The following is a 26,939-nucleotide window of genomic DNA, read 5'->3' as shown; positions in this document are numbered from 1 at the left end:
ATGAAGCTGCAGATGTTCTGGATTGGGCTGGAATACACCTGCCGGCTCCTGGGCATCACCACTGCTGCAGGTAAGACCCTACCTCCCCGCTACAGTCCCCTGAGCCCTGGACACAGCAGACATGGCTGCTCAAGGGGTGGGGGCCAGCAGGCTGGGGACAGATGGACACATCGGGCCACATCTGCTCTCACTTTTCTTCCCAATGCCTCCAGAAACACTGTTTCGCAGGGCAGCGGCAGGTGCAGTGGGGTGAGCCTGAGTGAGGGAGCCTGATGCCAAATCTCCACTTGGTAACCCACCACCCATGTGACCCTGGGAGCCCTCAGTGTCCTCATCTGGGAACTGAGTAGAGAGGGTCTGCTCTACCTCCTGGAGGGCTATTGTGTGGTGGAGGTGGGGTCTGAAGGTGAAGGTATAAAAAACCAGGCTAATGTGAGAATCAGATGCCTCCCCGTATAGTTATAAAGATGATCAACAGAGCTCAAACCACAGCCCTATTTCATAAAAAGAGAATTCCCAGCACTTGGGGCAGGCTGAACTCTAGGACTAAACATGGAGATCCCCGGCTTCCCTTGGCCCACTCCCACCTCATTAACAGAAAGTCCTGTAGAAACCCAAGCCCCCTCCCTGTGGCCTGACTACAAGAACACAGTGTGGGTCTGGAGAAGAAATGGTTCCCTACCCTGGGCTCCTCTCCCTTACCCGGCCTGATCACAGGCTGCTTGACTTTCTGGAAGCACAGACAGAGCAGAACCAGAGCACCCACTATCCTGAGTTCTGCCTGCTCACTTCCCCAGTGCAGACCCCAACCTTTAGTCCCATAGGCCCCACATGGCCAGAGTCTGTGTGAGGGAAGTGAGAAGGCATCGTTCTGAGCTCTTAGCTCTTGTCCCACTGACCCTTAGGAAAAAGAAGAGACACACATTGATCACCAGGTCCTTCCTTGCCACTGGACAAAATCCAGGATGGGTCTTGGCAAATAGGAAATGTCCCCCAGCTCAGACTCCAACAGTGCTGGTTCCAGCCCCCCACCTTGTCATCTGCTGATGTGTGACCTTGGGAGAGCCACCCAGACCCCCTCGGATGGCACTTTCTGATCTGGACCTCCTGGCCAGGTATTTTGAAGGATCAAGGATGCATAAGCTGAGCCGAGTTAAGTGGAACTGAGGGCATAAGCCTCTTGGGAGAAGCCTCTATGACATGGTTCAGAGCTTGTTGGGGAGGCTGGCCAGTGGGTTCTTCTAGCATCCAGGTCCTCAGCACAGGAAGTCAGCTGTTGGGGAAGCTCTAATGCCACCCTTCTTATTGCAAGATGGAGCACCTGAGCCCAAGTAGGGGCAGTGACCTTGCCCAAGGTCACACTGCAGATCACAGGGACAGCAAGTCTGGAGCTCAGGTGCCTCAACTTTTGTAAAGGCCAGGACTCTGGCCAAAAAAAACTCTGCTTCTCAGAGTAGGAAGCCCCGCCCAGCAGACACCAGGAAGGGTCTGGAATTGCTCTGCTGAGGGTCCTGAGTAAATGGGCTGGCAGGGTAGCCAGCTCCCACCTCCAACAGAACCACCTTGTTACCTACATATAAGGGAATGAATGCTGACGCCCGTAACTTTACATCCTGGGGAGAGAAAAGTAAACCTATAGAGTGTTTCTGTGTCTGGGGTTCGAGTCCTGGTCTACCCCTGTTGATCTTGAGCCCACCCTGCCCTCCTCCAGGCCTTGGTTTTCAGATAACTATAATGTATCCTTTTTAGCTATCAGATATCTTGGTGATATTCTGCCCAGAGCTGCCTCCTGTCAGGAAGCTGTTTTAAGACATATCTATTTTTCTAATAGCCTAGCAAAAGACAGTTTAAAAGTCTGATTTATCTCAGTCAGTGGAAGGGTCTGCAGCCACACACACACACACACACACACACACACACACCTCCTCTTAAGCACACTCTTATCTCTGTGCAGAGGGCTGCTGTTAATGCTGAAGATGGGTCTTCCTCTTGGTTTTGATAAGATCCAGGCTAAAAATAGGCCACAAGTTGCCTTTTAATGGCCAGGCTTTCCAATAATCTTGTTTGAGCTTTTTAGAGTGCTGGGAGCACGTGGGAAGCTAGAGAGAGGGGCTTTGGTGCTTTTGGGCAAATCTCAAGTTTCTTCCAACGTCACTAAACTCCTGGCCCGTTTCCAGTGTGTAAGATTTGCAAATTCTTTATTCCCTTAAGCCTCTTGTTGTTGAAATCTCCGTTGAGAAATCTGGGCCTCATTTACAGGGGCATTGCTACCAGAGAGGAAAAAAGACTTGAGACAGAGCCTGTCACTTTACAAAAACCCCAGGAGACCTAACGCAGCCCCTGGTCCTTTTGTCAGAAGGAACGTGGCATCTCCAGAAATGAGGAGAAGCATGTGGCCCAAGGTTGCCCAGTGTCACCTGAAGGTGACACCTGCCAATCCACCTGCCAATCCCCTCTGCAGATGGGATCTGGGACTATTAGAGATTCTAAGGGTACCAGACCCCAGGAGACTCCACCATGATGGCAAAGCCCAGTGGCTAAGGCCTGGTTAGCTGAGCTCATCTCTTCTTCTCCTCCCAGGCCCTTTGGATGAAGTTTCTTCAGGATGTCCAGTAGTCCCACGGGCCATTGCTGTCCCACCCCCATGCCCAGCCCCACAACACCAGTGGGCACAGACAGAGCATTGCCACTGCTGAACAGGGGCAGACAGGCCACGAGCAGACAGCACCCAGCTGGAAGTGTTTCTAAAATTAGAAAATTCTCTCCCATGAGACTTTTTTATGACTTTGAACCAGTCATAAAGTTTCCAAGTCATCACAGAGCTGCCCCCCCCCCCAAAACGTTTGTCTTACCCTTGGCCGGCCTCACTCATTTACATTACCTCCTTGGCATGGAAGGAAATACGTGTGTGAGTGTGTGTGTGTGTGTGTGTGTGCGCGCGCACGCACATGTGATGTCTGGTGCCTCTGCTGCTGAGATGTGGCTCTTGGAGTCGCTCAAAGAAGCAGACACAACTGGGAAATGCACACAGACTGTGAGCTCTCCACACCTCCCCTCGCAGATGCCCACTTGTCCAACCCTCAAAGCGGGTTCTCATTGTGTCCACATAAAGGCAGGGACGTGCCATCCTGAGTTAGAGACTCGGGCCCCAGGGGATGTTCAACCCTGGGCTTTATTCTCACTACAAACCCACCATCAGAAAAGGGAACCTGGGAAGTGGGTTGTAACTGAGATGGGAGGCCAGAGGTACAGGGCGCCCCTTCTCTGTCCCGCAGGACTGGTCCCCATCCCTGTTCTTGGAAAGCAGGATTGGCTTCCCTTTGCACTTCGGCAGTCCTCTTAGTCCCTGAGAGAGAATCTCCATGCACTTCCTCACCACTCCTCAGCCTCAGCCCCGAGTCTTTGGGGAAGAGAATGGAAAGAGCCCACTGTGTTGGCCCTTTGGTGACACCCCTGCAACTTTCCTCAGAGCAATGGTGGCTCGGGGTTGAGGCTTCTCACTGCCAGTGCTTGAGGGCTTTCATCGTTCTTCCAGCCCCGCTCGGGTGTGAGAGCCGATGATGAACATTATTATTTGAGTATTTACTGCGAGCCAAGCTCTGCGCTGCCTGTTTCAAATGTAGTGTTGCATTTCGTCCTCATAGTGACTCTTTGAACCATCATCATACTCCTCCCCATCCCCACTGTATGTGAGGGGACACTGAGGTTTGGTGGAGTGAAACACCTCATTCAGAGTCTCACAAACAGGAAGCAAAGAGGCAAGATTCTGATTGATGGTGGTCTATTCCTGAGACCCGACTCTTCCACCTAACTCCGGCTAAAGAACACGTCTTTATATGTCTTGGCTACCCCAAGATGCGGGAGGTAAAACACACAGAGGGTCCCAAAGAGGCCGGACCGAAGCCACACCATACACAGGCTCAGGCATGTGGGGTCACAGCGAGTTGGGCACAGCTACACTGAAGCCTAGTAAGCATGGCCAAACACTTCCTGAATCTAAAGACACTGACATTTCATCACTTCCTGTCTCTGAACATGCATGCTTTGACTGGCACTACCAAATCCACTCCTGGACCTCCTCTGAGGACAGACAAATCTGCTCACCTTTCCGGAGGGAACTGTCACAGCAGGACCTCCCATTTATGGGTCCAGAGATGCACAACTGATAACAACAGCAGAGTCATGATCTTGCTAAAGCCCCACCAGTGTCTATGAGGGCCAAGTGCTGACCTTAGTCCTAGTTTACAAATGAGAAAACCGAAGCTCAGAATGTTCGGGTAGCTTGGCAGAAGTCGCACAGCCAGTAGACAGCAGGTATGGTATTGGGGGTCCAGTCTGCCCATTCGCAGGGATGCAGTGGAACATCCAGGGACCATCAGTACACTGCTCCAAAGAGAGGGGTGCCACACAGCCAACTGGGAAATGGGCCGGCACTGAGACAGGGCCATTTTGAATGAGCCCTGCTTGTCAGGCTAATGTGCCCTTTCTCACAAATCAACTATTTTAGATCAACCTGGAATCACTTAAGGGTCTGTTTTGTTCCAGGTTTTTGACCTATTAACCTCTTCTGTCCTCTAAAGGACAGAGCCACATTCCCCAAAGCCCCATTCCTTGCCAATATTCGGTTCAAACTGGAGATTTGGCTTATTAATATAGCCTAAGACAAAAGAAGCATTTAAACCCAGATGTTCTCATTATTTTTTAAAGAGTACAGCAAATGCATAGTTTGACCTTAGCCCTGACAAAGCCTTCAAAAAAAAAAAAAAACAACAACAACTAATGCTTCTGAGGCAACCATCTTGGGCCCTCCATGCTAATTTCCATCCTTCTTAAATGTGTATCCCCGTGACCATTTCCTGCCATCTAAGGAAGCTTTGTGCACTTCAACATGTCCACAAGTGAATTTATTACCCAAGCGAGACCACATTGTTTTCAGATCCTCCAAATGGATGTTGACTGTTTTTCCTTTCTGATCTGATTGTTCCAATGAGCAAATGAGATATCCCTACTTCTGTTCCGCTCCCTTAGCACTGAAAGATCATATGACTTGGGTCATTTTTTTTTTTTTACCTCTTTGTGCCTGTGTCCTCCTTAGATTTAGAATCAAGGAATCTGTCACTCCATTTAGGATTCATTTATTCAGCAAACATGTGCTGAGTTCCCATTTTGTGTCGTGTAGACACATAGATTAGTATGGTCTGACCCTTACCCTTGAGAAGCACATGGTCTGACCAGGGAGACAAGCCAATAAATACACATCCCAGCACCAAGTGCTGCAGTGTGGAGTTGGAGGGGTGAATTTGTGTTCTTCTCTACCACTTACTAAGTGTGTGACTTTAGGCGTGTTACCTAACCACTTTACACATCAGTTTTTTCACCTATGAAATGGGAATAATGACTGTATTTACCCTCTAGGGCTGTGAACATTCAACAAAACGATGACTGAAGCATGAAAATGCCTGGCACATATATTCTCAATCAGGGCTGGTTAATTTTTAAAGGGATGTGTTGAACACAGGGATGGTAGAGCATAAGTGATGGGCTCTTCCTGAAGGATGGAAAAAGAAGAAAGACCAGAGGAAAGGAATAAGGCAATCTATGACCCTTGAAGCTGCAAAGGGAGGAGGAAGAGTCCTTAGAATGTGAAGAGTCTTTTACTGAATAACATTTTCCTTCACAGTTCGAGGTTGGGTCATTAGGATCAGCCCACAGAAAAACCGATCATTTCTAAACCACACGTAGTGATCAAATCAGAAGAAAGGTGGTAGCCTCGTTTTGTTTTTTACCAGCTGGCAATTCTCTTAAAATTGTCCTTAGTTCTGAACAACCATCTGAAGAGGGCTATTATCAAAAGAGATTGTCGTTAGATATAAGTGGCAGATGCCGAGGAGGAAAAGCCTTCTGCGGATTTCCCCCCAAGGCTTCCTAGATCACCAGAGGCCAGGTGAAGTCAGATGAAGAAACATGGCTTGTGTGGCATGGATAGAGTATCTGGAGGGATGGCCATTGTTTTCCGGCACCAGGAAACTGCCATATGGAAGGGTGAGCAAATGTCTTCTCTTTGAACGCAAGAATAAGAAGCAAATACCTTGGGCAAATACCATGACCTGAAATCAAGACCTAGAAGAAATTCCCCCTGTAGGTCCTTACAAGAATGCTATTCTGTGCTAGAGGTGATATCCTCAATAGTATCAGTGATCCCTGCAGAGCCATCAACAATGTCATCCCCCAAAAGTGGCGTATCAGCCTAGATGGCTTCACAAGTGAATTCTACAACATTGAAAAACTAATATCATCTATTCTACACAACCTTTCCAGAAGTCTGAAAAGGAAGGAATACTTTTCAACTCTTCTATAAACTAGCATTGCTCTAATACCAAAACCAGACAAAAACATCATGAGGAAACTACAAATAGCCCTCAAAACATAGATGTAAAAGTCCAAACAGTGGTTTAGAAAATCAAAAAATATATATGTCAAGAGGATAGTATATCATACACAAGTGGAGTTTATCCCAGGAATAGTAAGATTGCTTTAACATTTGAAAATCAATTAATATAATTGACCATATTAACAAACTGAAAAAGAAAAGCTTATATTATACAAAGCATTTGACAGAATTTAACATTCTTTCATGAGGAAACCTATCATCAAACTGGGTATAGAAGAAAACTTTCTCAGCCTAAAAAGAGCATCTACCAAAAACCTTACAGCTACTTACAAGTAAAAGATCAAATGACCTTCTCCTAAGATTAGTAACAAGACAAGAATCTTGTTACAAGAATCTCTCACCACCTGAGCCAACATGGTACTAAAGATTACAACCAGTATAATAAGGCAAGAAAAAGAAATAAAGTACATACAGGTTGGCAAGGAAGAAGAAAACTTGTTATTCACAGATGACATGATCATCTATGCAAAATCTGATGGAATCTATCAGAAAAGCTACTAGAACTAATAGAAGGTGTAGTAAGGTTGCATAAGACAAAATCAATATACAGTAACCAACCATATTTCTCTATACCAGCAACAAAAAAATAGAAAATGAAAATTTTTATTTTTTTGTTGTTTTTTTTAATGAAAAATTTTAAATACAATTTACATAACGTCAAAAATATGAAGTACTTCAGGATAAATCTGACCCAAAAAGAAACTAAAAAAAAAAAAAATGCTAGAGGTAGCAAAGAAGACCTAAATAAGTAAAGAAATCTATCCTGCTCATGGGTCAGAAAACAACATTACTCAGATGTCAATTCTTCCCAAAATTGTCATACAGTTTAAAAACAAACTCAGTCAAAATCCCAACAGTTTTTTTCCAAAACCTGAAGACTGCTTCTAAAATTCACATGCAAATACAAAGGTCCTAATATAGCCCAACAATGTTGTAATCAAAGAACAAAGTTAGAACATTAACACTCCCTGGGGCGCCTGGGTGGCTCAGTCGGTTAAGCGTCTGACTTTGGCTCAGGTCATGATCTCTTGGTCCATGGGTTCAAGCCCCGCGTCGGGCTCTGTGCTGACAGCTCAGAGCCTGGAACCTGTTTTAGATTCTGTGTCTCCCTCTCTCTGACCCTCCCCCATTCATGCTCTGTCTCTCTCTGTCTGAAAAATAAATAAATGTTAGAACATTAACACTACCTGATTTTAAGACTTATTGTAAGTCTGCAGAAGTCAAGACAATGCACTATTGACATAAAGAAAGACAAATAGGCTAATGGAACAGAATAGTGTCCAGAAATGGGCCCATAAATTTATAAACAACAGAGTTTTGACAAAAGTACAGAGGCAATTTAGTGTAGAAAGTGTAACTTTTTCAGCAAATGGTACTGAACAATTGAAAATCCATTTACCAGAAAATGAATGTCTATCTATAGCTTGTACCATACACAAAAAAAGACTAAAGTGGATTATAGACTTAAATGTGAAACCTAAGACTACAAAACTTTTATTTTTTTTAATGTTTATTTATTTTTGAGAGAGTGTGTGTGTGTGTGAGTGGGGGAGAGGCAGAGAGAGGGAGAGAGAGAGAATCCCAAGCAGGCTCCGCATTGTCAGCACAGAACCAGATGCAAGGCTGGAACCCGGGAACGGCAAGACCATGACCTGAGCCAGAGTCAGAGCTTAACTGACTGAGCCACCCGGGAATGCCTAAAACTAAAAAACTTTTATACTACGGGATAAACTCTAGGTAATGAGTTAAGCCAACGTTTCTTATTTATAATATCAAAAGTTCAATCCGTAAAAGAACAAACTGATAAATTGCATGTCATCAAAATTAAAAACTTCACTTTTCAAAACAGAATGTTAAGAGACTGAAAAATCAAGTTGACAAAAATACATGCTGGCCAATAAGCCCATGAAAAGAGGTTCCACATCATTAGTCATTAAGGAAATGCAAATCAAAACTACAATGAGATACTACTACGTAGTATTAGAATGCCTTTCTACCAAGTACTGAGTGTTGGCAAGGATGTGGAACTCTAATACAGTACTTATGGGATGTAAAATGGTACACTCACTTTGGGAACGATTTGGCGATTTCTTTAAAAAGTAAACATATAGGGGCGCCTGGGTGGCTCAGTCGGTTAAGCGTCCGACTTCAGCCCGGGTCACGATCTCGCAGTCTGTGAGTTCGAGCCCCGCGTTGGGCTCTGGGCTGATGGCTCAGAGCCTAGAGCCTGCTTCCGATTCTGTGTCTCCCTCTCTCTCTGCCCCTCCCCTGTTCATGCTCTGTCTCTCTCTGTCTCAAAAATAAATAAACGTTAAAAAAAAAAAAAAGTAAACATATAACTACCATATGATCCACCATTCCATTCCTAGCTATTGATACCCAAGAGAAAAAAAAAAAGCAATGTCCACAAAAAGATTGTACATGGATGTTCATAGCATCTTTATTTGTAACAGCCAGAAGCTAGAGACAACCCAAATGCCCGTCAACAGATGAGTTATAAACCAGCCCAAGTATATCCATACTGCTTAGCAATAGAAAGGCGTAGGGGCACCTGGGCTCCGTCAGTTAAGTGTCTGACTCTTGATTTTGGCTCAGGTCATGATCTCATGGTTTGTTGGATTGAGTCTTCTATCAGGCTCTGAGCTGACAACACGGAGCCTGCTTGGGATCTTCTCTCTCCCTCTATTTCTACCCCTCCCCCCACTCACATGCACTCTCTCTCTCTCTCAAAATAAATAAACTTAAAAAAAATAAACAATAGAAAGGCATAAGTCCTGATATGTGCTACCACATGGATAAATCTCAAAGTAATTATACTGAATGAAAGTAGACAGCCAAAATAGAGTATATATTGTATGATTCCATTTTTATAAACTTCTAAAAAATGCACACTAATCTCCAATGACAGAAAGCAGGTCAGTGGTTGTCTGGGGGTGGATGGAAGGGTGGGAGTGTTGTATTACAAGGATACAAGGGCCACTCTGGTTTCTGCGTGCCTCATGCTCCAGCAGGTTGGCTCAGGTAGCTGTGCATGATGATGGTAGAGGCAGGAGAGAGCAGACCAAGTTCACAAACCCATTTCACATCATTGCTTGCATGATGCCTGATAACATCCTCTTGCACGAAGCAAGTCACATTTCTGAGCTCAGATTTGAGGGCTTGGGGAATCAGCCTTCGCTTTAATGCGGGGGACTGCAAAGTCACAAAACAAGGGGTGTGGACACAGAGAGGGGCATTACTTACTGCAATCTACCCCAGGACTTCTACAAGGCCAAATGAAGTAGACCTCCTGGATGGTCAACTTTGGTCTATAGCTCATGTTAAAAGAATCTAGTCTAGAAAATTGAACGGGTGCAAAATCTTGCCTTTGGGAAATTCTCCCCTAACGGGCTTGTGAGAGGTATTAAGGGTACTGACTGCCACACTATACTCTAAAATCTCTTCTAATTGAATATCTAGAATTTTCTACTATAAAATCTTGGCCTTTTCTCCCAGTGTCTCTGAACCGTGGCCCATATGTGTCAGCTGACTGTCTCTCAACATACAGGTAAACCTCCCTGCCAGGCTTAGACTCTGCCAAAGCTTCTCCTGGGTTAAGAAGTCTACAGCTACTACCTCATTATCTCAGTGGATCCTTAGCAACTGGCTCCAACATCTTCATGTTCTTAGAAATGGTGCAAGTGTAGCTTTTACCTCTACAATGAGTTGTGACCTTTTCAGAACCTAAACCATCCCCAGCCATTGTCATCAGCTGGTACATCCTTACCCGAGATGTCCTTGTGTATCCTACGACCAGTAGGAGATACACCATACTTGAGGAAGAAGAGGAGAGACAATCATGACGTGGTGAGTTATGAGGCTGCCCTCAGCAGCAGTGAATATGACATTTTCATCTTGCTCCCCACGCAGCCAGAGCCAATATCACTGCCTGGCATGAAAAGCCAGGTAATGTGACCTCTAGTGACCTCTGTTGCCATCAGGGCACCGCACTGAATGTAAGACAGATATCAAAACTCCACCCAGTGATGGAGTCGGAACAGACAACCCCCAGCCAACCATGAGGTCAGTCCTGAGACAAAAGCAGCACGAGGCCAGAGGCCCCCAGGATAGCCCCTCAGCAGTCAGCACCACGGACAGGCCACGTCCTCATGAGCACACTGGTCCTAAGCCCTTGGCATCCCTAGCAAGTCACACAGAGGACGTGACACAAGAGATGTTGAAATGGATGGGGATTTGGACTACTGATATCCCAATCAGGCCTGCAGACGGGATCTCAGGCAGAAAAATCAATGAACAACATCAGTGTGCAGAGAAGAGCTCTTTAGCCACAATAACACCGCGTATTAATGGAAGGAAAGGATGAGAATAAACCCTCTCCTCCCCCTTGAGAGTGCTTGCCTCTCTCCGGCAGGAACAACCTGCCTCTCCTGATAATTCTATGAGCCATCGTCTACATTTGCACAGCACTCTGTAATGTACTAAGATTGAGCATTCAGAGCCATTTGTGCATGCTTTTATTACCCTCATTTTCCGGAAGAGGAAGCAGACGAGAGGGTTATGGTTTGCTTGAGAAGCCGGGGCTCCGCTTTCCTGATCAGGCCTCACGTTCTCTCTGCCACAGCCGAGTACCCACACAGCTCCCATCCGCCCCTGCTCTGAGACCAGCACCTCAAGACGCCTAGAAGAATGCCCAGAAAGCGGTGCACCACAGAGTCTCGGGCCAGAACCTCTGATCCCTGCTAACCTGAACTAGAACAAACCACTCAGGAAGGCAACTCAGAAGAAAGCCCTGGCCTCTGGGAGAAGAAAATACCGTGCCTCGGCCCAGACAGGAGGGACAGAGGCTAGAGGGCAGGGGACAAGGTGAGGAGGCCAGGCCTGTCCACAAATGCTTGTGGAGGAAGAACTGGCCCTAATGGGCACCAAGTAGGATGCCTCCCCCAGGGGACGGTGCAGGAGGGGGGAGACAGAAGGGTGGGGCAGATTGTACGGGGGGTGGGGGGCTCCTAATGTGGTTCTGTGGGTCTGGGAAGAGAGGTAACAGGTCCCTGAGGGACAGATAACAGGGAGTGTTGGAAGGAGTCAATGGGTCACTTGGTGGTATAAAAGTAGTTACATGGCAGTTCTGCCCAGCACCACCCTCCCACCTGCAGCACAACAACAACAACGACAACGACAACAACACATCTAGGGATCCAGGCTGTTCTTAGGGACAAGTTTTTCTTACAGAAAATTTATCGTAATGAAGCCCTGATTCTGGGGACACGTATGGTGTTTGTTTCCATGGTCGAACTGTCGGCTTCTCTGTCTCCACGCCCAGCTCTGGGAAAAGGCCTCAGGGCCATTTGTCGGAGTGAATTGCTGACACAGATTGTCCATTTCACACTGAACTAGAGCCCCGTGAAGCCAACTTTGCAGAGACACCAGCCAGGCTGCCTTGTCAGGAGGAAAGGGGACCAGGAGTACAGGCCAGATTCCAGGAGTAGCTAGAGGCTCCCAAACCCTGGGCCATGTGCGTCTCTGGATGCCAGGGCCGGAGACACCCATTGCCATGGTCACAAAAGGGCCAATGCCGCCTCCGCATCACCCTGGGAGTGAGCACCTCCTTATATTTAGGTCTTAAATTTAGAGTGAGCGCCTCTTTAAATTTTGTGCTCACCTCACATCAGTCCTGGCTTCACTGGATGCCGTAACTTCTCCGTGTCTTATAGACAGCCCTGCCTAAATTTGGAAACCTGGCAGAGTTCCTAGGTCCGATTCCACCAAGCAAGGACTATACCCATTCTCATCCACGGGGCTGACAAGAGGCTTCGGAGAGAGCAGGTGGCCCACGTGCGCACGGTCCTGGGAAGACAAATGCACAGGAGACAAGATGGCCAAACGACTTCTCACACACCCGTCCCATTTTTCACCTAACACCCCTCCTTCCAATCGAAGGCCACACATCATGCTCATTTCTTGGCTTCTGAAATACCCCAGTTCTGGAAACTAGTCCCCTGGAAAAACATTTAGGAAGCTCCAGACCCTCAGTCAAAACGGCCTTGGAGTCCTGTATCTGCATCACATGGCACTGTGGGGCCTCCCAAAGACAGTGCGTTCCCAGCACAGTTCAGTGAGAACAGCAGGCGGGGAGCTGCCATGGCAATGGCTGATGTGGCTGTCTGGGGTGAGTGCTAGATACGAGTCACAGCGTTCTCCCGCAGTAGACGGGTCTCAGTGTTTGCTTTCCTCACTTTTTCCACTGGGAACCTTTGTAAAATGAATCTGCAGAAGGGAACTGCTTTGGATGAGGCAGAGCCCCACCGATCCTGCATGAAAGCCTAAGCTATTATACCAGCGAATAGGATCCTAGAGACCCCACCCCCACTCCTAATGAGCTGCCTCGCCCGGCCCGTGCCCAAAGTTGAGCAGGGGGAGAGTTGCTACAGGACCTGGGAGCCCACAAGTTGGCTTTCTGACAACCAAGCTGAGGACCGGTGAGAAGGGCCAGAGGCCCAAGGGGCTTTGGGCGCACGCTCAACATTGAGAGTCAGAACATAGACCAGACCAGACACAGGGACTTCTGGGCCAAAAACCTCAGGTAGTTAAGAAGATAGGATAAGCTGCTTTTCCAGTTCTGTGGCTACCTAATAAAACCACTCCAAAACTTAGTCGCTTGAGGCTACAACAATTTTATTATGCTCAAAATGTTGTGGCTCGGGAATTCAGGCAGAGACAGTGGAGACGGCTCATCTTTGCTGCATGACGATGGGGTGGCTGGAATGACTCCTCAAGGGCTGAATGTCTGGAGCTTTGGTTCTGACTGTTGGGTTGGCTCGTCCATTTTTCTCCACTTGGTACCTGCTGGGGCTGGGACGTCCACGGAACTTCCTCACGGAAACTTGCCTGGTGGAGAGGGCTGAACCAGCTGGGGCTGGCTGTGTATCTGTCTGTCTCTCTCTTTCTCTGACGTTCCCTCTACATGGCTTCCTTGCACACAATGGTCCCGGGAGCATCAGACTTCTTACGTGGTGGGTGGGTGGCCCCAGAACAGGCATTTTAAGAGGCCTGGGTGGAAGCTCTTTGTGAATTAGCAGTGTAAGTCCTTGAACTGTCTACATCATTCTACTGAACTGAGTCACTAAGGCCAGACCATATTCAAAGGGAGGGGAGTTAGACTCCACCTCTTGATGGGAGGCATTGCAAAGAATTTGTGGGCAGCTTCCATTAACACATCCTACTGTAACAAAGAAACCCCAAATCACGTTGCTAAAGTTAGGGGTATCTCTCTCACCTAACTGTGTAAAGTACATGGGCGTCCACTCTCCTTTTCTGCCATAGAGCCCAGCAATTAGTTTATCAGGTGTCTGGGAGTGTGGCTGCCCCAGGGATCTGTGGGAACATCTTCACAAGACCATCCCTGGCTCACTTACCTTAGTCATGGCAACTAGTGTGACCTTCAGAGGCCCGGGAGACCTTTGGGGAGGTAAGTGCTAGGGAGAAGAGCAAGTTCTCATAGAAACAAGTCCAATCCCCAGGGTACGTGTTTGCACCCAGGCTGCAGGGACAAGGGTTTTCCCAGCACCACAAGGCACAGCTTTCTCAATGGACTTGGCTCCCTTGGAGGAACAGGAGGAAGTTGCAAAGTACAAGAGGACTTGAGGGTGTGGGCCCAGGAAGCCACACTGTCACTGCCCTAGTGTGGAACCCATGACCTTACCTGGTCCCAGGAACTGCACAGAGAAGCCCAGAGACAAGGCCCTGTCCCTTTTCAGCCACGGCGGTTCCAGGTTCTTATTCATGCTGCTCCGCGCTTCTGGCATCACCTTGCCTTCCTTCCCTGCAGAACCGTCCTTGGCTTCCAGACAGAATGGAGCCAGCACTCGTCCTGTTCCAGGGGTGCCGTGGCCTCTTCCCACCCTCCCCCGCTCTTCATTTCCTGGGTCCGCGACAGTCTGCCCAAGCCCCAGGGTATATTTCCTTTGCACCGCTGTGCTTTACCCAGGCCTGGCACAGAGGATGTGCCATAAATGAGGGTGCAGGCTGACCGCTGGGGACTTTGGACCCTGGCCTATTAGGACAACTCTTGGGTCTCTGGGGGGCACTGCCCTGGGCAAGGAGATTCAGCCGCGGCTACTTCTGACATTCAGAAGATGACTCTGCTCAGACTGACGGCCCCTTTCCAGAGGCCTGGGGAGAGGGCCAGATGGGTTACTACCACACTGAGCCAGAGTTTAGACATTCGGCAGATCATCGAGGCAGTGAGGCAGGAGTTTCCTGACTCGTTCTGTGGCAGACATTAGAGAAATCCATTCACAGCTGGGCTTGGGGGACACAGTGGTCCACTGCCCATGGCAATGAGGGTGTCATCCATGTAACACCCCCATCACCCCATGTGAGGGCCCCCAGGAAATGTCCTCCCCACCGGCACCATTGTCACCAGAGTCCTTCCTCTGCTGGGGGTTCTTGGGGCCCCTGGGAATCAGTCCTGATTCTGGCTGCCCTCTGCCCTTTACAACAGCATGCCCCGGGCAAGGTGCCGCACCTCCAGGATGCTTGCCGGGATTTTTCCATAAGTTACATGAGGGACGTTGTGCAGACTAAACAAGATGCACGTAGGGGCTTACTGGAATGTGCCGGCAGGTGCTGGGACCTCCCTGAGAGGCAGCTGGGTGGTCACGTCCAGGGAGGCTCCAAACCCAGACGCCTTCTGGTCCCACCCTTCCGCCTTCCACTACCCAGATGAAAACCAGGACGAAATGGCAAGGCACGCCCTTCTCTGTGCCTGGTCTGAGCCCCCAGACAGAACCAACCCTCCCCGCCTGGGCTCCTGTGCCTACTAGCACCCTAGCATTAAACAGGGGAGCAAGGGCACCTGGGCACGCCAGCAGGAGCCAACACCAGAGCTCGTGGCTACAAGTGTGCTGGGAGATGGGGAGGCCAGGAGCAGCCGGACCAGGGTCCTGTCTCTCGGTCACCGCCTCACGTCTGCTGCTTGATCTCGGCCAATCACCAAAGCCTCTTGCCCTGTCTGCCCGAGGTCGGGATGCTTTCTGAAATGCCAATCTGAACATGTTGCTCAACTTCTCCAAAACACTCAAGGCCCTCCCTGCCCATCCTGTGGGGGCTGATATTTAAAGACCCACCCGCCAGCCTCAGTCCACATGGACTGCCCAAGGCCCCCTCTGAGAAAAGAGAGAGCTCTCTCTTTTCTCTGATGTTCCATTGATTTGTTTTTTTAATCGCAGACCAGTGCTGCCTCTACAGCATTCCTAGAATGCCCCTCTGACTATTGACCTTCTGTTTCCATCAAAAGGCATCAAAATACCTCTCCACAGGCCTAACAAACCAGGGCAAAGGGCTCTTTCCAAGACCCTTTCCTGCCACCTGCTGGCCAGTGGCCACAAAGCATGCGAATCTACAAATGTGAACGAAGCCACCCGCCGAAAGTTAACAAGCGACTGAGCAACTGTGGTGTGCCTGGCGTCAGTTAGCTTACTGAATCCTTACAACCATTCTGTGCAAGAGGGATGACGAGGAAATGGAGGCTCAAAGAGATTGCGTGCCTCAGCTATTAACTGGCGGATGTGAGGTTGAAATGCAGGAATGACCTTGGTTGGTAGGCTGGTTTTGCTTACACTCCCTGTGCCTCAGTTTCCTTTCTGTAAAAGGACGGTAACACTAGTACCTTCACAGAACAGTTGTGATGACTTGGAAAGTTAATAAATGCTAAGTGCTGAGGACAGGGCAAGATACATACATTGAGTGAAAACTGAATAGACAGATGGGCATTTGCCTGCAGCATATACCACATCACACACACACACACACACACACACACCGACAGTGGAAACCAGGAAACCGCCCATCACCCGGAGCCAGAGTCTCAAGTTTGGTCTGCAGATCGTTTACCTTCTGACATGTGTCCTTGGGAGAACTACCCAAGATGACAGACTGAGTAGGAAGTATATACCTCCCTGTGTCTCGGGCTGCTGTTGAGGAGCCAGGACGAGCTTGACCACCGTGCAGAAAGCATTAAGCTCTCTGTAGGTTACGCCGGCCTGCTGGATGTATGTGGCCGACCAGCATCCCTGGCCCCTCACGGGGTACAAGCCAGTGAACATCTAGAACCTGGAGAGGGCATGGGGCCCTCCATGGCTCCAGACCAAGCCCAGGGGAGCACTGGAGCCCTCCATCACTACGAATCCTCAGGCACTGCCCCTCCTTTCCTGGACAGAAGCACTCTGTGCCCTGCCCCTCAAAGCACTTTCACATCCAGTCCCCCCAAGGGGGAGCGAGAGGTGCCTGTGGCCTAAGTGAGGGGCTCTGCACTGCTCTTCAGCAGACAAAAGTCTCAGGACATGGGGATGAAAGACAAAATTTCTGCAGCAGACAAAAGTGTCAGGACATGGGGATGAAAGTTTACAATGTCTCTGCCAGGGAGGAGAGGACTCATCAAGGGAAGCAGCCTCCCGACCAGCAGAGGTGAAGGGCCACACATGGACAGGCTACCAAACACGACAGCCTAGCCCTGCCATCTGTGATTTTCTGGGAGGGAGACAAGGTGAAGCCACAATTCGGCCAATAGCAGAGGGGGTCATCCGAGCCCAGAGAAGAAATAGAGGATGCAATGTAATCAATTAGGACCAGAAAGAACTCTGGTTACTGGGCCATGCGGCCCTGGAGGAAGTTTTCAGGACACCTCCGTGCTGTCTGTGGAATGTTTCCATCAGCGAGCGGATGGGGTCTGAGCCACGGCTCATTGAGTGAAGCGGTAAGAGCAAGGGAATCCCCATGAGGAGACAGCCCGGAGCCAGCAAGTCTAGAAAGGAGAGTCCGAGAAGAAATTCACGCTGGACAAATGGAAGGTCAGGTGCTTGAGCACAAACACCAACCGCCAAGTAAGAGCAGGAGGAGGGACGAGGCTAATCAGCTTCCTGTGTCCGAGCAAACCCTCAGGGGCTTAACCAGCACTGGGACCAAAGCAAGGAGCCAGGACTGTGTGATACAGGCATGAAACCAGCGAGTGAAAACGAGGCCACAGAAATAGCTAGAACAGTGAGCTAGGCAAGGGGACAGGGGTTGGGGAGGTCCCATGGCCAAGCACGGACCCAGACACATGGCATACACGGGTATGGCTTGCAGGACAGTGAGGGCCCTTAAGGCCATGCCACATGGAAGACTGCCATGGAGCAGAGGGGCTGGTGGCCCATCAGTGTGAACTGTCTCTGGGGACACTAAGGGACGGCCCATGTGGGCAGAGGACAGGCATCTGTGCCCCGGGGGCACTGCTGGGGTTCTGCCTGAAACCCCTCTGGCTTCCAGAGACCATTCCAGAAGGCTCCCTGCTCTCCTGCATCTTCCTAGCCACTAATCCCTGTGCCATGTGGAGAAGAGCCCACCCTGGCTCCCGGTCCCCAGGGAGAAGCCTCACTCCACAGCCAAGGAACCTTCCACAGGGCCATGCTCTGGCTGGAGCACATGGGCCCACTCTCCCCTCTCTTCTTCCCCTCTTAGTGTTGATCGGCGTGGGCACTGAGACCTTCCTCCAGGGACGGTTCAAAAGCCTGGCTTTCTATTTGCTGTGAGTATGCGTGAATGTGCTTTCCCTGCCCACATGTTCTGCTCGGCACATCCCAAGTCTGTCTCTTCAGACTAACACAGAGCAGCCCCCACCCCTTTCCCATGCTAACTCCGTCACATCCCACAGGTAGAAGAAGTAGAGAGGGCTTTTAGGATATTCTCTGCTTTGGGCAGGGCTTTGGTCGGACTATCCCATAAATCAAACAATTCTCCTTCCATTCATCTACCTACACACCCATCCTCCCATCCACCCATCCATCCACCCATCCGTCCAACAACCCGTCCATCTATCCATCCATTCAGCCAGCAAGCCAGCCAGCCGCCCTCTACCCACCCATCTATCTTTCCAATCATTTCTTTATTCAGCAACCACTAACTGAGCTCTTGTTTTAAAGAGAGAGGAATCAACTCAAGAGACTATATATGTGAGCCCTTGTACATGCCATGCACACACACAAAAAAGGTTTTATTTACATCATGTTCTTTAACTCTGACCGCATCACGGAAGTGCACACTGTCCTAGTTTTTCAGGTTACAAGGTTCAGAGGGAGTAAGCAGCTCAGCCACGTCACCAAACATAAGAGCAACAGGGCACAGACTCAGGCCTGGGCCCATGTAGCTCCTCCCCAGCATCCTTCCCAGCCAGCTGCCTCTGCAAATGCCTCCCAGCAGAAAGGAGATCTCTGTGCAGTGGTGACCCAGGGAGGGAGGAAAGCCTTGGGTCCCTGCCGGCTCTGACCAACCAGCTTCTCGGCAGCCCCATCCTGAGGGACACAGGGAGCCTGGGCTTGGCCTGCAGGGTGGCCAGGCTGCCTCTGCAGCTCCTCCCTCTCCTCCCCATCTACATCCACCCTCATCACTGCCCAGGGCAGGTCTTCAATCTGCTAGACAGTCACACCCACCATCTCCCATCTTCCACCCTTCCAGCCCACGTCCACACCACCACACAATTAGCCACCCATAAACACAGGGCTCTTCCAGAACCTTCAGCAGCTGCCAGGGTCTCCCGGCCATACTCTCTGCCATTTCCTGGCTTCCATTTTAGTTCTTGTCACTCAGCTTCCACCCCCAGAGCTTCTGACTCTTTCTCAAACTCACCTGCACCACCTCACCTCCTAGCCCATTGTTCATCCCGGTGAGCACCCAAGGTGATTTTCCACCCACCTCGACATTCCCAAAGCCTGATATTCCTTCCTGGCGTTCTGCCCTGGGAAGCTTGCCCGGAGCCTGAAGCTCCCACTGCCTGAAAGTGACTTCTCTTCGCTCTGAACACCCTCCATGTCCCACTGAGCCTGTCCCCGCTGCTCTGCGCTGTCTTTCCGGAATCCAGAAGCGGGCCCTGCCTTCCCCTCTCCGCACGGTTGTGCAGCTCACCCACACGGTCACTTCAAGTTAGAGGTAGGGTTATCATCCTGCTGTAACAGGTCAGGTCAGTAGCTGGTTAATGCAAACTGCTTTCTGCCCAGAACCCTGCCCCTTCCTGACCGCTCTGTCCCTTTCCTGAGAGGACGCTGTGCCCATCTGGTCACTCTGCGGCCAGTCCTCGAAGACATTATTTCCAGCCTCCGGTCCCCCTGCCCCTTGCGGTGAACTGGCTTAGGTTCTGCACCCTGCACTGCTCTATAACCCCACGGGATGGGCAGCCACCACCCTCCTGAGCTCACAGCCACCCACACCTCAAGGGCCATCTAAACACCAGCCTCCCTCTTCCTTCTTCCTCTGCCGTCCTCCTTTGCACTCACTCAGGCTCCCCTGCAGATCTCAGACTCCTGCCTCTGCATTCCCTCAGAGCGGTCCTCAGTCCTTGATGGCAGCGCATTGAGGCAGTGGCAGCACATCGATGGCAGTGGCTGTAGGACGGCCACTCCGTCCTGCATGTCCCCGGGACCCTCACACTCTCCAGGAGGAACTGAGCTGTTGTTGGCTTTCGCTTGTCCTTCACTTCTCTCTGCCCTGGCTTCCTCTCCCATCTTCCTCCTCCCTGCAAGGCCCCTCACTGTCTTCCTCACATGCACCCACAAACAGCAGCCACACCTTTAGCTGAAGGGTCTGCGTGGCTTGTGTGGCACCCTGGGCAGAGGCCTTGGTTTGTAGGATGTTGCTGCCACTGCAGGGCTCTAGCCTTGGATTCATTGCCCCACTTGAGTAAGCAGACTTCCCTGGCCTCAAGAGGCACAGCCTCTGGGGTGCCTGGGTGGCTTGGTCGGTTAAGCGTCTGACTTCGGCTCAGGTCATGATCTCACGGTCCGTGAGTTCGAGCCCCGCGTCGGGCTCTGTGCTGACAGCTCAGAGCCTGGAGCCTGTTTCAGATTCTGTGTCTCCCTCTCTGTCTGCCCCTCCCCTGTTCATGCTCTGTCTCTCTCTGTCTCAAAAATAAATAAACGTTAAAAAAATTTAAAAAAAAAAAAAAAAAAAAAAGGCACAGCCTCTATAGCACCAAACAGGACATCTGGTGAGTCACTTTATTGCCCAAGCCTCAGTTTCCTCCTTGACCCCCCCCCATCCCAGGCAATGACGCTTGTTTTACAAAGCATGCACCTTGGTGTGCTTGTTAGGAACACAGGCTCTGGAGTCTGAGTGCTGGGTTCAAATTTTGCCCCTGCTGCTGATCTGCTGTGTGACCACAGCAAGGATCTTGACCTCTCTGTGCCTCGAGGCCGCTAGCTGTAAGCTTAGGGTAATTACAGTGCCTCAACAGTAATATGGTTACAAGGACTGAATGGATTGATATTTGAAAGCCCTTAGAACATAGCTGGCGCATCGTTGTCATTATATAAATGTTAGTTACCCAATTTAAAAGCTAAGGAGTAAGAGGGAGATACTGGGAGACATAAAGAGAATAGGAGAGAATGGGGATTAATTACTAAATGGTCACAGAGAGAGAAAGAAAAAAGATAATAACTAACATGTATATAATGAGCACTATGTGCCACATTTGAAAGGCTTTGCAAATATCAATTCATTCAGTTGTTATAAGCAATGTTATTGAAGCAGTGTAATTACCCTCAGTTTACAGATGAGGATACTGACGCACTGATAGGTCAAGCCGCTTGCCTATAAGCATACAGCTGGTCAGTAGCAGGGGCAACGCCCAGGAACCTGAGGAAACCACGGCCCCCAGCCGCAGTGGGCCTGGGCTACATGGAAGAATTAGAGAGGGAACTGCCAAAAGGCGTTCACAGAGGCTCAGGTCACACAGGAAAACCGGGAGAAACAAGAGGTCACCAGACAGACAAAAGGAGGAAAGGGGAGTCTTTCCATGAGGGACCAGCCTGTGCAAAGGCCCTGTGGCACTAGTAGCTTCCCGTGTAGTCAGAGGACTATAGAAGTTCATGTAAGACTTTAAAGGCATGCTAAGAAATTTCCATGTTATGGGCCAGTAGGACCCTCCAACAAAACATTCAAGTCCATTCCCAAAGATTCTAATATATAAAGTCTGAGGCTCACCCAGGAATCTATGATTTTACATATTTCCCAGAAGATTCTGACTGGAAGGCCCCTGGACCATACTTGGAGCATAGGGAACTTTTGAAGCATTCTGGATTGGGAGGAATACCATCATGTTCAGGTGTCAGAAGGAGCCCTGGGGGCAGCCCAGTAGGGGCAGAGTGGAGAGGCAGGAAGGGGAGAGGGGAAGCAGGGAATCAGGGAGGCAGAGAAGGGGAGACTAGTGTAGGGGTTGAGAGGGCAGTGCCCAAACACAGGTCAGACAGGTGAGGCCAGAGAGAATGGGAGTGACTCTAAACCGTGGAAGGAGTACAACCAGCCCCTCCTGGAGACGGTTTGGACAGTGGGAAAAGAGGAAGAAGGGAAGGAGTCTGGAACAGATCCAGCCTTCAGGTTTCTACAGCCAAGCAGTGAATGTCCTCCTAGTGACGGTAAGTAGAAGTATGTGCCTGCCAGTGTCCACACAGGGGCCTGGATCAAGGCGGCCTCCCCTGCTGGCCCATACTCCCTCACCCATGTCTGGGCCCTGGCCCCCACCCCTCCACTGAGGCCCAGGTCCTGGCATGAAGGCAGCTCCTGGCAGATGTTGGCTTAGCGGCAGCATCAGATCGGGAGACCCCTGGTCAGTCTGCTGGCTGTGCCTGGCCAGGAGCCCCGGATGCTATGAGAAAAAAGGCTATGGGAGAGCGAAGCACGGACCAGATGGCACCAGACCTCCCTTACCTGTCTCCTCCACAGGTTTATAGGAGCTGTCATCTCTGTGTGTGAAGGGGCCTACTTTGTGGCTCAGCTGCTGACCATCTGCTTCCAGTAAGTACCCTCCAGAGCAGCCCCTCCACCACCTCCCAGCCCCAGACGCTCCCAGATACCCCCACCTGTGAGGCCACAGCCCAGGTGATGTTCTGCTTCTGCAGTCGCTGCGGATGGCTTCCCTCCCCACAGTGCGGCCAGCCCCCGCCTAGACATGGGATCAGGCCCGCACGGCTCAGTGGTCTCCTTTCCCCGCTCCCAACCAGGGGAGTAGAGTGAAGCATTCACTGAGGGCCTGTTCCCACCCAGAATTCCCCGCAGAGTCTGTCCCCACCACCAAGAACAGATCATACCTGCACCTGCCATCCAAGGCACCCACAGAGGGGTGAGGACCCTGCAGAAGGCCAGACAGTTTTGGAGTAAACAGAACTAGATTTGAGAACTGGTTCTTTTTCCTGCTGGGACCCAGGGACAAGTCAGGGGCTGCAAGGATCTTGGGAAGCCTCAGTTTGTAGAAGCTGTCATCAATGTGGCCAAGGGCTGTCCCTGGACCACAGCTCTCAGAACCTAAACAGTTGGGTTTCTAGGTAGTCAGGGAAAGAGCCAGGCCTCAAATCCAGCCGTCCCAGTACCTTGCAAGGCTATCAGCTGCCTCCCAAGGTCACCAGCCCTGAGGCCACGGGCTTCCTCCTTTCTGATGTATGTTACTGCCAAAGGATCTTTTGCAACTTCTCTGGAAGGAGGAGGGGCAGGGAAGAGGGGGCAGGGAAGAGCCCTGAAGCTGAAGGGGCATTTCTCCCTGCTCTGGACTCCCTTCTCCCAGCCCGGGTTTGGTCACAAAAGAACGTCCACCAGAGGGCACCAATGAGCCATGGCCATGGCCGTGGTGGAGGGCCTTGCTCTGGACCAGCACAGCATCCTCCAGGCCCCTCCACTGCCCCCAAACTTCCCTGGCCAGAATTCAGCTGTGCAGAGCCCTGCTCCAGACCAATTCAGAGGATGAAGGAGATAGACCTAAAGGCAAGCCCTTTCCTCCTTTGAAACCTGGAAGCAACACCCCTGAGGAAAACTGCTCAGCATCAGGCCTCTGCCAGACCCATGTGTGGTCCTTGTGTGACAGTTTTTAAAAAAGCCCCTCCGGGCTGATGCCATCTTATGCCTAGGTGACACTCCGTGAGCAAGGTATAACTGGATTCCAGCCTGTTCATACAGGTGGCCAGGCAGCTTGTGCAGTGCACAGTCAACACAACTGTCCCAGCAGGCTATCTCCCCTACTGTGTGCCTTCTCCACTCCACGGGGGACCTCCCAATGGGGCCCTGGTTTCCTTCCCAGTCTTGGCTGAGTCCTGATATCATTTGGCTCCTTTCCCCCTTGACCTAAAGGCAGGGCTAGACAGCATTTCAGAAAAATTGTGGACCCTCTGGAGGGACTCAGACAAGACCCCTAACTGTGGAACCCCTGGTGAGAACACCAGCCCCTGGGGAGTGTTCAGCCGGAGGTCACTAAAGAGAACATGGACACAGAAAGACCCAGTCCCAGCCTCCAATAGCTTCACTTGTTGCTGGGGCTTGTCTGGGTTGTTTCCTGTCTCCTATTAATCCTGGACTCCCTCCCGCCAGGTGTCGGCCAGCGTCCCTAGCCTACAAAGCAAGGGAGAAAGCCCGCTGGTTGGGCTGCTTCCAGAAGTTCCTGGCATACATGCTGTTGTCTGTGGCCTGCTTTCTCCACCCTGTCCTGGTCTGGCACGTGACCATCCCAGGTAGGACTTCTAGGAGTTAGTGGAGGCCAGCAACCCCCACCACAGACGGGCTCTGAGCAGGGAGGGCTGAATCCCCTTCTCACAGGCCTCACGGACACTGGCTCCCGGGGCCCCCACTGACCCCATTGACTTCTCCGGCCTAGATCTTGGGGATGAGGAAGTGTCAGACATCCTTCATGCTGTCAAGGGGCAAGAATGTCCCTTCATGCAGGTATCCAGAGGCTGCACCCACAGAGACTTGTCCTCCAATGCCTCTGTGTGGTCAGAGCTTTCGGAGGGCGTGAGATGGTCATTTCTCTGTACAAACCCATCCCTGTCTCCCCAGTGCCTACCCACTCAGGGGCAAACTCCTCAGCCTGGTTTGGAAGGTATCCCATGATGGGACCCAGGGCAGACCCTCAAAGCCTCCTCATCTTCTCCCACCCCAACTTCACAGAGCCTGCCAGTAGCCTAGTGTCTGATCCTAGAAGCCAGGACTCTGTGATCCCGCCCCTCGGTGTTGTCCATGACCTCTTTGGCTAATACCCTCCTCTCCCCTCCTCCCTAGCTGTGAAAACTCTGTCCCTTCTCGTGACCCACCTAAAATGCCAGGAAGCCAGCTGCCCCAGGGAAACAAAGTCGAAAGGCAGAGCTTCCTCTTCCTCCCTGTGGTTTCTTTTCATGTACCTGTCATAGCATCTCAAGGCCACTCTGCACAGCCCTCAGTGGACTCCAGAGAAGGATTCAGCATTGCCGAGGCCAGAGCGAGCCACAGCCTCCCGCTCCTCGGAGATGCCCAGAGGCTTCCTCTGGCCAGAGCAGCAATCTCTGCCTGAGACAGAGGGACCTCTGACCTGGAAGCTGGGGGTGGGGGGCCCCCAGGAGGGGGGCCCATGCTAGCCCAGCCCCACCCCATAGGATTTGCTCTTTCCTCTGTGTTCACTGGGGAGGCTGAGGAAGGAGCATGTCCCCGCTGCTGGGAACGGAAGGAACCCCAGATCAGCCGCTGGAGCCCAGCATTCAGAAGAGAGTGCAGACCCATTGAAGGTCCAGCCTGACACGCTGTCCTAGCAGGGAGGCCAAGCACGGTGATGAAAGGCCAGGCAGGCTGAACCAGGGTTGGCTGTCACTAGGCAGGGGACCTCAGGCATGGGGCCCCCCTGGCTAACGATGAGGGTGAGGACCCCAGCATAGCGCTGGCCCTGCTGACGTCCCTCAGCCGGGCATCAGGCCTGCCCCCTGAATGTGAAGTGGGTGCGTGAGGACAAGTCACATGTGCAGGCTGGAGCACAGGAGGGCCTGAGGGTGCCGCGATGGCCTTTTGGGACAGCGGGCTTGGACAGCCTCTGGCCCTTCTCCAGCACTCACCCAGCATGCTGACCTCCCACATCCCTTCCAGGCTCCATGCTCATCATCACTGGCCTGGCCTACTTCCTGCTGAGCAAGCGGAAGAAGAGCAAGGCCAAGCCCGAGGCGCCCGCTCCCCCAGAGCAGTACACGGACCCCTCCGGCAGTGCCGTGAGCACCACTGGCTCTGGGGACACCGAGCAAACGTACACCTTCCACGGGGCCTTCAAGGAGGGGACCGGCTCCCTCTTCATCCACATGAAGAGCATCCTGAAGGGGACCAAGAAGCCCGGTGCCCTCCAGTGCCCGGACACCCTGACAGAGCTGACCCTGGAGCCAGCCGACTCGCTGGTCAAGAAGAAGCAGGTGCACTTCGAAGACAGCATGGTCAGAATCATCCCGTCTCTCACCGAAGACCTGGACGGGGGGGACAGCGAGCCAGAGGAGACCACCTCTGACACCACCCCCATCATCCCTCCCCCGCAGGCCCCTGCCTTCCTGTCCTCTCTCACAGACGCCAGCCTGTTCTGAGCCGCAGGCTCCAGCCGAGGGGACACTCAGCAAGGGGTCTGCATAGATCGATGGCCCTGCCTGGAGTTTCCTGACATCTGAGGGCCCCCCCTCCCAGGGAGCTTGGGGTCTTCACAGGTTAGTGCTTCAAGGGGTGACCAGACATCCCCGTGGTAGCTGGGCTTCTGGGACCATCAAGTGGCATGGCAGATCCTGGAGACGCCTCTGGCAAGGCACAGATGAAGCTCGTGCTGTCTCAAGCCAACAGAAGCTCCTCCTTCCTGGCCAGGGGGTGGGGAAGTCCCTGTGCTTTCCCCAAGAGAGACCATCAGCCCCATTTCACACAAGGCTGCTCCAGCCCCAAGAGCCAATGAGCTTCTCTTGCTCCTGACACGGGGCCCAGCAAGGCCTCGTTGTCCATCTCGCGTCAGATGCCGCAATCCAGCTCTGAAGGCCCAAGGATGCGTGGGCTACTTAAGCATCTCAAAGGCAGGTGTGAAGGCAGCCATAGACCCCAAGCCCCAACCGAGCTGGCTCAGGATGTGCAGGGAAGGCGCGGCTGCAGGCCCTCAGGAGGGGGGCAGCTCGAGCAGTGGGCCGCATTCTCTGCGTGCTCTGGGGCTGGCCCTGTGCCGCCTGAGTTGCACAGGCGCTCGGGGACACAATGCCACACTGTGCTCCCTGCAGGGAAAACCAGGCCGGATGAGTGAGGCTCATTCCAGAAGCATCACTGAGAACTCCCTGCCTCCCCACCACATAAACTTTCCCGAGATTCCAAGTAGATGATGTAAACTGAAAGGTCCTGAAAGCCGACGACGATCCGGCGGTGAAGACCGCAGCACAGGACACAGTACCTCGGGCATGCAGGGACCACGGGGGTGGTGCCCTGGAGACGCTCAGCACAGAGAGGTGGCCCCGCCGCGCGTGGGTGAGGGTGCGTGGTGGCAGAATAGGTGACAAATGCACATTTGTTTAAAATGTAAGGGGGGGAAGAGGAAGGAAAGAGGGGGGAGATAGGAGAGGGGGCGGGCAGGCTAGCCCTCTGCCCCTGGGCCGTGGAAGTGACAGTCCGCTTAGAATGAAGGAAGGAATTCGAATCAGACCTTTCCTAAAGGATTTTCACCATGGTATTT

At 51.5% G+C, this 26,939-nt stretch overlaps 1 protein-coding gene across 1 annotated transcript; it reads left to right on the top strand.

The window, feature by feature from the left end:
• Window positions 1-25,827, top strand: TMEM72 (transmembrane protein 72). The gene is made up of 5 exons (XM_007080088.3): window positions 1-70; window positions 17,948-18,014; window positions 22,199-22,270; window positions 23,831-23,970; window positions 25,349-25,827. The coding sequence occupies exons 1-5, from the start codon at window positions 1-3 to the stop codon at window positions 25,825-25,827; spliced, it is 828 nt and encodes a 275-aa protein (XP_007080150.2).
• The last annotated feature ends 1,112 nt before the right edge of the window (window positions 25,828-26,939 follow it).

The sequence above is a fragment of the Panthera tigris genome, chromosome D2 (assembly GCF_018350195.1).
Source record: "Panthera tigris isolate Pti1 chromosome D2, P.tigris_Pti1_mat1.1, whole genome shotgun sequence".
Lineage (NCBI taxonomy): Eukaryota > Metazoa > Chordata > Mammalia > Carnivora > Felidae > Panthera > Panthera tigris.
The sequence above is the reverse complement of the archived record's forward strand: the minus strand, read 5'-3'. Positions and strand labels throughout refer to the sequence as shown.